Source organism: Nannobrachium achirus (assembly GCF_963921795.1).
Source record: "Nannobrachium achirus genome assembly, chromosome: 1".
NCBI classification, from domain to species: Eukaryota; Metazoa; Chordata; class Actinopteri; order Myctophiformes; family Myctophidae; genus Nannobrachium; species Nannobrachium achirus.
Window position 1 is genome coordinate 88,377,813 of NC_137810.1, and position 10,848 is coordinate 88,388,660.

General features: G+C 43.3%; 1 protein-coding gene across 1 annotated transcript in view; it reads right to left on the bottom strand.

Annotated features, from left to right (window-relative positions):
* LOC308290418 (uncharacterized protein) overlaps positions 1 to 9,435 on the bottom strand; it is a gene marked incomplete at both ends in the record, with an annotated part of 32,622 nt that extends 23,187 nt beyond the window's left edge. Inside the window, 2 exons of the mRNA XM_080732240.1 lie at positions 5,962 to 6,146; positions 8,491 to 9,435. Of these exons, the coding sequence (XP_080588366.1) occupies positions 5,962 to 6,146; positions 8,491 to 9,435 (1,130 nt within the window). The remainder of the gene's footprint in view (positions 1 to 5,961; positions 6,147 to 8,490) is intronic.
* Positions 9,436 to 10,848: the final 1,413 nt, after the last annotated feature.

Below are 10,848 nucleotides of genomic sequence, written 5' to 3' on the forward strand. Positions count from 1 at the left end.
TGTGTGTGTGTGTGTGTGTGTGTGTGTGTGTGTGTGTGTGTGTGTGTGCAAATAACAGGATACAGTAGGCGGGCTCTAGACCGGATGACACTGTTAACTCACAATGAAACCGACAAGGTTTCAGCCGAGTGGGAAAAGACTGCAGAGTGCAACGCTGAAGCAGCAGGTTTACCGTCATAAAAGGTCATAAATAATTATACCAAATGCATGCGTCACTTATATGGTTAAATAATCAACATAATTATGTAATAATGTTCTGCTCCGTCTAAATAAGTATTTTGCTGGTGACATCAATCATAAGATTCATAACCAGATTAACCACAGAGTACAGACAGGCAGACTAGACAACAGGGAGTGGTAGCTTTACTAGACACCAGAAGCATAAAGTAGCCTATAAACTGTTCCTGTGAGAACCAAGTGGTTCTAGTAGTGAATATTAAAACAACAACACTTACTTTACGTAAAGTTGGTTAAGTTTGGTCCATTCTGTTTTGTTTTGTCATCCGCACAGACTGTCAAGTTCACAGTTGTTGTCGTGTCTCAAAATGGTTCCCGAGCTGCGCACTTTAATTTCCTTTCTAATGTGACTTTGACCCGCCTCTACAGCTCTAGGGCTACAGTCAGTTAGATGATATCGTCATACACAGGTGAACACATAATAGTCAGGGAACGAGTTGGGCAAGTCCCACCATGTCTCATTCCAACTCCAAGTTATTATGTTATGAGTAGCCTATGCTATGACTGTAGTCAGTGTTTAAACACACAATAGAAGATCATTGGGCTGACTGACGTGAGGACAGGGTTCACCCTGCATGAACACAAGCTGAAATACAATTGGCACACTAGCCTATTCACACAACAGACAGACACGGCCGTTTAAGAGCCATTTCGCCTACCCTCTGTCCATGTTTGCATATTATCCCTTTGTAATTTAAATTGACAGTGGTGACACCTGTCAAACCATGACCATTAGTAGGTCTGGTATACACACGGCTATCCTGACCTTATGAACTCCATAGTAATCACACCAATAGTTTTAGGCGAATTTGCCTGACAACAATAAAATAAACAGAAGAAGCTGATTTACAGTGGAAAGGGGAGGTGATTGTGGGCTTAGATAGATGTCGTTCATATCCAGTCTATATTCTAATCTTATTGTATCTTTATCACTGGCTGTTGCTGCTGTTGTTATATGACACCCAGGTCTCTCTCTCTCTCTCTCTCTCTCTCTCTCTCTCTCTCTCTCTCTCTCTCTCTCTCTCTCTCTCTCTCTCTCTCTCTCTCTCTCTCTCATGGCCATTGGCCAACTGCTGCTGAAGACACGTGGTTTACAGTAAAGTAGAAACAGGGATACCCATGTACCTGACAAACTAAAGGTCAAGGATGTCCACGATCACAACACCAGAGGCAGCTCCACTAATCATGTTCAACCTAGATTCATCACTAAACAAGGCTCTAATTCATTCTCCTGCTATACCACCAGCATGTGGAACACCCTACCTCAGGCCTTAAAGGAGAGCGAATCCCTTGCCTCCTTCAAAAATGGTCTGAAAAGTCACCTTCAGGCCTAAATACACTAGACCCATCTGTAGTTTTTATTGCCCTGTTTTTTTTTTTTTTTCTGCTTTTGTAATTTATGTTATCCTATGCATAGTACTATGTTCTCTCCGTCTGTCTTTCATATGAGATACATGAAGTGGTTCCTGTGTAAATAAGCCGTAAAGCTTATTTGGATCTCCTAATATGTAGTTGAACTTGTACCAGTCATTTGTGCTGTCATGAAACTGTATACTTTATTTCTATTGCAAACTGCTAATAAACTCTTCAATCAATCAAAACCATAGATAAAATAACAGCATTTTTGTAGTGAAAGTCAACATTTTGGAATTGACATGCTTTTGTGAATCCATTGTTAAAGGTTGTAGGTTGTCCCCTGACTGTTCAGATGCTGCTGATGTGCATGGCAGAAATACATGTGCAAAGAGTCCAGGAGGAGTGGCTTCATCTGATTTAATTTTTTTTCGAATGTAGGGTTTTGTTGGTAATATGTGTTGTTTCTTGTTTACAGGAGGAATGATATAGTACTTGTATGTATGTTTTAAATGCCCTCTCCTAATGTAGGGTTACTGTTTGTTGGTATGTATTGTTTTGTCTTCATGTGGGGACTACGGATGAAATTTAGCATTCTTGCTAATTCCGGTGTATTTACATTGCATTTATGTAGTGTTCATTAATATGCATTGTCCGGTCTAAATAAACAAATAAAGTAAAGTAAAGAAAGGCATTGCTCATCATGAGGGTGAACCTGCATTCACACCACAGAAAGCCATTGCTCATCATGAGGGTGAAGCTGCATTCACACCACAGAAACAAACACACAGTCTAAGCTTATAGGAACTCATTCTGTACTCCTCCAGTCCACCACGGCTGTTGTTGATTGACAGTCACTCTGTGGCAAGGGTCTTCAACAGGGGGTCCGGGACCCCTAGGGGGTCCTCAGAGTTACTACAGGGTGTCCTCCAAATCTTTGTGTGATAGAAGCTTTTTTTCCTCCTTTTTTATATTAACCACTTGAACCCTAGCGTCCATATTCTGATAACTTTAGCCAAAAATAGCCGATCTGAAAGCTCACAACGCCTCGCAGCGCTATTTTTGGTAAAGAGCTTTGGTGTAGAGGAGAAAAAGAGCAGACTAAGTACAGTGTGAAAGGCCAAATGTATTATTGACGGTTCAAGTGGTTAAATATCTGAAAACACAAATTGACATGAATCCAAAATACACTGATGATTGTGCCGTCAAATGATGAAACTATATGGAATCTATGGGTTGTGGGGGTCCCTGCTTCATCTCTCTCTCAACTAAGGGGTCCTTAGCCTTAGAACGTTGAAGACCCCTGCTCTGTGGGATCACTTCCCTGTCATTCCTCACAGCCACACCTACACCTAGCCTCGTAGATGGGAGGAGTCAGTTTACAAGGCTAACCTACACCTGCTACACACAGAGCAGTGCTACTTTCATGTCATAAGCCGCTTTCCAATCCGAAGGGTTCAAACACTTTGAAGTGCGCATTTCAAGGGCTATGACATCACTGGTCACAGATCTACAAGCTCACAATGCGTCGCAACGCAACGCATTGTAAGCTTGTAGATTGCTATTTGGCCCAGTGACGTCATAGCCCTTTAAATGCGCACCTCAAAGTGTGAACCCTTCGGATTGGAAAGCGGCTATAGGGTCTGCTTGCTGGTGCCTGCTATATTTGCTTCAACGTACAATGGCCTCGTGCTGGGACAAAAAAGCTAACCTACAAGTCCACACCACGTTATGTCAGCGGTGCGTTGTGGGCTTGCAGATTGACTGGGGCGGAGCTAACTCAACTAAATGTTGTGGTCATAGACAGACGAGTGAAGATAGCAGGCAGTGAGTCTGGAGTGAAACCAGTGAGTGACAGAGAGCAGCAGAGAACAGAGAAGCTGCTTACAGCTCCTTTACATTACAGACGGACAAATATTACATTACATTTTCACTGTTGTCATAATTATTAAAGTTTCTTAAATGTTTCTTTCAAGAGAAGCTCATGGAGGGAACTTTAAGGAAGAGAGGAGAGCAGTCTTTTCCTGCCTCTCCTCTGTCTGCAGCTGAAACAACGGTGTCGGGTGTCACTAACATACACAGAGCAAAACACAACGTATAACTGTCTTTCTCTGTGTGCAGTCAGTGTGCATGCCCTGGCCACACACTCAATTATTATTAGATACAATTATTATATATATTATTTTAACATTTTGACAGTTCTCCTTTTTACAACTAGACACAAAGAGTCTGCTTTGTTCCCTATGGAGACACAAAGAGCCTGCTTTGTTCCCTATGGAGACACAAAGAGCCTGCTTTGTTCCCTATGGAGACACAAAGAGCCTGCTTTGATCTCTATGGAGACAGAAAGAGCCTGCTTTGTTCCCTATGGAGAAACAAAGAGCCTGCTTTGTTCTCTATGGAGACACAAAGAGCCTGCTTTGTTCCCTATGGAGACACAAAGAGCCTGCTTTGTTCCCTATGGAGACACAAAGAGTGCTTTGTTCCCTATGGAGACACAAAGAGCCTGCTTTGTTCCCTATGGAGACACAAATAACCTGCTTTGTTCCCTATTGAGACACAAAGAGCCTGCTTTGTTCCCTATGGAGACACAAAGAGCCTGCTTTGTTCCCTATGGAGACACAAGGAGTCTGCAAAGAGTCTGCTTTGTTCCCTATAGAGACACAAAGAGCCTGCAAAGAGTCTGCTTTGTTCCCTATAGAGACACAAAGAGCCTGCAAAGAGTCTGCTTTGTTCCCTATAGAGACACAAAGAGCCTGCAAAGAGTCTGATTTGTTCCCTATAGAGACACAAAGAGCCTCCTCAAATTATTGTCGCTGGAATGCGATAAAAACAAACAAAGACAAATGTCCATGAATTCATTCTCCATGGGGTGAGTAATGGATAGGAAAAAACACAATTCTGGGGATGAAAAATCCATTTAACACGGTAGTGATTAAAATCACTTACCCTGCAACAATCTTTACGCCTTGGACTCCATTTTGTTTTGCCAAGTAAAACGGATCAGACTCTTCAGGTGAATCAAACTAAATGGAGTCCAGTCTCTTCAGGTGAATCAAACTAAATGGAGTCCAGACTCTACAGGTGAATCAAACTAAATGGAGTCCAGACTCTTCAGGTGAATCAAACTAAATGGAGTCCAGACTCTTCAGGTGAATCAAACTAAATGGAGTCCAGTCTCTTCAGGTGAATCAAACTAAATGGAGTCCAGTCTCTTCAGGTGAACGTGAATCAACTCACTAACAGCTGTGTGTTGTTCTCAATCCTAGAGGACGGACTGCCCCGCCCCCATTATGAAACAATGTGGTACATTGACCTGCAGCCATATCACATGCACGCACGCACGCACGCACACACACACACACACACACACACACACACACACACACACACACACACACACACACACACACACACACACACACACACACACACACACACGGTCAATGTTTAACCATATTGTGTGACTGGTAAGATAAGACACCATGCTTGTTCTCTCTCAGTGATATATGGGTAGAAACAGAGCCAACCTGCAAAGCAAGTTTCAGGGTTCCATTCCAAGCCCCGCTATGTGTCACCATGTCTATGAATTATCTGACCCTCTAACTGTGATAGAGGTCACCTGGGTGGAGCTAAATATTTCCCCAGCAGGATCAACTAGATCTAATCATAATGAATGGGTGGGGGGTGTCTACATTTCAATGTTTTAAAGACAAATTCTTATACAGAATAATGGAGTGTTGGTCTGAATGAATCAGTCAGTTCAGAAAAAGCTGGTCCCATCCTATTTTACAGTACACTTTAAGACATAATAAGACAGAATATATATCATCTTTATTCAGGAAACACACAGGGGGTCCATATCAAAAACACCAATGACAACAACAGCAACAATACATTATACAAAAATACATAAAATACATAAAAGGCACATAACAACCATATGCTGTCAGTGCGCAACAAAAAGGCTTCTGCGCCAATGGCGCCACAGACTTGAGCTATACCTAAGAGAGCTTTTAGTAGGGTCCGTTAGTTTCATTAGAATGTCATTCTCAGATTCATTCAACCGACACATGAATCTGTACATCAAGTTTCTTAGTAGGGCTTTAAAAGTAGGTAACCGCAGGCTAACAAATAATTGGCTGGCGCTGTGCCATCTAGGCACACGCAGTAACAGCCGCAGAGCATCATTGTAGGCTACATTCAGTCGCTGTAAGGATTTAGCCATGTACCTGCCCCACAGGTGAGCAGTGTATAAGGGTAAAGCCATAATAAGAAATAATGTGGTGGTAATTAGAGCTAATATATTTTATTAGACAGAAACAAAGACAGAATAGTAGAAAGAGCAAATATATTCTCTGGCACCGGCACCTGCCGCGGAACTGCAGCGACAGACACTGCCACACGACTGGCAGTTCGACCAGCAGTCGCACTGCATCACTGGCGATAGGATCAGCATTCCCGCCGCACGGACCAGCAGGTCCCGTAGAGGTAAACTTCCCGTCCGTGTGGTGGTGGCTGCAGCGGCTGTTACCAGCGATGCCGGTCCTACCTACCTGTTCCGTGCGGCAGCCGCCGGTCCTACTGCCGGGACTGCTTTATTATCTTATAAAATAATATTAGTTCTAATTACCAACACATTATTTCTTATTATGGCTTTATTCTGTCTTATTATGTCTTATTATGTCTTAAAGTGTACTGTAAAATAGGATGGGACCAAAAGGTATGGCAACATGACTGGTGTCTTGCACACGCGTGAAGCACCAGTCATGTTGCCATACCTTAGCAACAGGTATGATACATTTTTTCCCCTGTTTCTACGGTTTCTTGGGCTGGATATGGCAGCCTGGAACGGTTGTTGAAGTGCAGCTATACAGGAGTGTATAAAACAGAACAGACAATACGGTATGTCTTTAAACTAAACAGGAGTTTCTCCACTTTGACGAAATCAGGAGAGAAAGACAAACACAAGTGTGTGCTGTAACGTAACACCATCCCCACCCTGTGTGTGTGTGTGTGTGTGTGTGTGTGTGTGTGTGTGTGTGTGTGTGTGTGTGTGCGTGTGTGTGTGTGTGTGTGTGTGTGTGTGTATCCAAGGCGCTTTACAGAGATTGTGCATTACATTACCATTCACACACTGACACACATTCACACACACACACGCACACGCACACGCACACGCACACGCACACGCACACACACCTAAACGTCCTCAAGTGCTCTTGGCATGGTGCCAGACTGCACCCATCTCTCTGTGAGTCAAACCAGTCCAACAGCAACAGACCAGAGACAAACACACAGAGACAAACACACAGAAAGACAGGACGAAACACACAGAGACAAACACACAGAAAGACAGGACCAAACACACAGAGACAAACACACAGAAACACAGGACCAAACACACAGAAAGACAGGACCAAACACACAGAAACAAACACACAGAAAGACAGGATCAAACACAACTCTCTCTAAGGCCTCCTATGCATGACATGGATTCTTGTATAAAAACATTTTACTGCAAAAGTGGTGAAATTGATATAAAGCTGAACCCAAACTACAAATAGGCCTTGGAGGGTGATCACCGAGTGAGAAAATCCTAGTCCACTCACATCTACAGTTTATACAAATGACATCCTGTAAGATGAGGGATGTCCTTTAAGCCTTGGTTCTCTAACCTTTACATGCCAAGGACCCCTAAATGTATGTTTGGCCGAGGACCCCCATCTGAAAATGATTTTGAACAGGGACCCCCAGAAGAGAGCATTTGTGTTAAACAATTTTCACAATTAAATATTCTAAACATTTTCGATATATATATATATATATATATATATATATATATATATATATATATATATATTTTTTTTTTTTTTTTTTTTTTTTTTCAAATATTTTCAAACATCTACAAGCTGTGAGCTTGTAGATCTGCTATTTTTGAATAGCCAACATAACTGTTCTGTCCTCACTAAACGTTGCCCTCGTGGACGTATGTTTGGTTAGACAGGCAGCTAAACAACCTCCTAGTCAAGCTCCAAAGAACAGGCGGGTGTGTTGGATTTAGTAGCTTTACTGGAGAAATTGTGAAACTGTGAACAAAATAACATAAAATGCACAATGAGAATATTGCTAATGCTTACAATAAAAAAGAAAGTAAAATGGCACTGCACATTATACTACATCCTTACACATAAGCACAAAAACATAGTAAAGGGCCTACATGACAAAACAGAGGCATATAGAGGTATTAGCTACAGACCCAAAGTGTTCAAGTACAAGGACATAACTTGCCTACATGTCCATCAATTTACAGTATCTGCATTCAAAGTACTAAACAATGAAATAAAAGAAACCACAACTTGGAGTGACATGTTCAGTAAGCATGGTCAGTTAGCATTTAGTATAGTTAACATGAGCAGTTAGCAATTACTATGACCAAAACAAACATTACATTTTACACAAGTAATGAAAACCCAGTATGGAACAGATACACACTTTGTGCTAATGAACAAAGGAACTTACAGATGATGCCAAGTGTAAACTATGAAGGGAGAAAATAACATGAGAAGACAGCCAACAGTGACATTCAGCTGCTTCAGTTAAGGTCATGAGAAGAATGACTTGTTTTTCCTGGTTGTGGAGCTGTTACAGTACTTCCTGCCTGAGAACTTTCAAAATAAGATGCATGATTAGAAAGGTGTTTGTATTGTCTTTGACACCCCCTAGTGGTTGTTCTGTATATCTTCTATCAGTTACATGACACTCCCCACCTGACATCTTTAGGATGTCAAACTTAAACTTTGTATCAAATGACTTCACATAGCCAGGGTCGGAGACATGTGACAGACTGATTCAGTTTGTCAAAGTACTGGATGTGGGTTTGAGTGAAGGGAAGCCTACGGAAGGTTGTCCGATCTGATTTGGTGCCTCTGGTGTGGGGGGCTCCCCCGCTGACTCATCTATTATATCAAGGGTGGGATTACTGGGCGTGTCCCTGCCCAGGATGGCTGTGTCAGATGTCGTTTGGCTGGGTGTAGGGTCCCCTGTATGGATGCTGGAGGTGGTCCCTGGGGCTCCACCGCTCTTAGGAGGACAAGGTGTCTCGCCATGGCGACTGTTGGAAGGTGTGTGATCTTTGAGTGCCGTCTGGTTGGAGCTGCGCTTTTGCTTTGTAGCAGCTTCAGAGGCAGCAGAGCCTTTCACAGCCTTCAATTCCCCAGCCTTGGCCCTCTCTGACAGCTGCGGTTGGATTTTGCTCTCCTCTCTGATCAGGTGCTGTTCTTTTACTTTCTCCTCTTTCAGGAAGATTCGACTCTCACAAGGCCTTATGTAACTGGGAAGACTGTTCTCCAGGACAGTAGTCTTCAACGTACTCACAGTTGGTTGGTGGGTCCCACCAAGGCAGACATTACCTATTATGACCCAGCCAAGATCCAGTCGCTGGGCGTAGGGTGCGTTGTGATGGCCATTGCGTTGGCTGCGTACTTTATGTACCCGGATTATGTCTCTACCCAGCAATAGAAGGATCTTAGCCGAAACATCAAGAGGAGGGATCTTATCAGCTATAGGCTTGAGATGCTTGTGTCTCCGTGCGGCCTCTGGTGTTGGGATTTCATCCCTGTTACTAGGAATTGAGTTGCACTCAATAAGGGTTGGTAATGGTAGGTGAAGTTTGCAGTCAGCTGATTCTACTATGAATCCAGTGGCTCTCCTGCCAGCAGTGTCTGTAGTTCCTGAGCACGTTTTGAGGGTGTAGGGTGAAGTGTCACTCTGGATGTTAAACATGTCAAAGAATGCTGTTGTAGCAAGTGATACATTGCTTTGATCATCCAGCATCACATACATCCTCGTTTTAAGCTCAGGGTGCCCTTTTGGATAGACATTGACCAAACTGATCTTTGAGCAGGATTTGTCTTGTAGACCCTCACCACAAACTTCTGTGCATGAGGAAGTTAATACATTGGGAATGTGTTCAGCTGACTCCCCACCATGTTCTGCAGTGGGCTCATTGGGAGACGCATCGGATGTTGTAGCCCATGGTGCTGGTCCTGCATGGAGTGCTGAAACGTGTTGATCACTATCACATTCTGAGCAACGGATGACAGCTGTACACTCCTTAGCCTGGTGCGTTTTTGAAGCACAACATTTATAACATAGGAAGTTCTCTTTCAGGAATTGCCTTCGATCTGCAAGGGATTTTTCCCGAAAACCTCGACACTTCTTCAGGGAATGAGGTTTGTTGTGGAGAGGACACTGTCTATCTGGATCCAAGACAGACCCTGTAGAGGAGTCAGAGGAGGAGTTATCTACTTCAGTTTTGTTAACTGATATCGATTGTTTGACTTTCGATTGTTTGCATGAAGGCCCATCCTCTTTGAAAGCAGCGGAATTGAAGGTAGGGAGAGCAAAACTAGGATCATTCCTCATCTCTGCATACTGATACACAAAGTCTACAAAGAATGAAAAAGGGGGGTATGGGACCTCATGTTCCCTCTTATAGCGTGACCCCTGAGTTATCCACATTTCTTGGACGCTATGGGGCAATTTCTCAAGAATAGGGTTTATTCCCTTTGCTGTGTCAAGAAAGCAGAGACCTGGCAAGTAACCCTCCTGTTTTGCCGCTTCGATTTCTAGGAGCAGATCTCCAAGTTCTTGAAGCTTCTGGTGATCTTTGTATGAAATCTTTGGGAAGTTGTCAAGTCTATCAAAGAGAGAGGCTTCAATTGCCTCTGGAGAGCCATAACATCTGTCCAGCCTCTGCCAAACCATGTCCAAACCCCTTGAAGGATTACTAATATGAACTGCTCTTATCCTCTTGGCGTGGCTCAGTGACTCCCCACCAAGCCACTTAATGAGCAGATCCAATTCTTCGCTAGGCTTGAGGTTTAACCCCTCTACAGCATTAGAAAAACTAGATTTCCAGGACAGATAACTAGCAGGCTGGTTATCAAACTCTTTCAGTCCAGCTGTGACAAGATCACGGCGAGCCAGATACACAGCTAAGTCTGAAACACCTAGGGTCTCTGACTGTGAGTGGTGTGGACGCTGGTTTGCTGAGTCTCTGTAATGGGAGTCGGGACTAGTTAAGTCTGTGTGAATGGGTGTAGCACCTGAGAGAGAGAGGGTCTTCCTCTGATGGGTTCGTTGCAGGGCTTCAGTGGGCAAAGTCGTGGGAACTGGCTGCTGTATTTTGTGACTGTCATGCTGATGTTTAACATCTGTTGAGTATTTTTGTTGTGGTGTGTAGGCAGCTTTTGT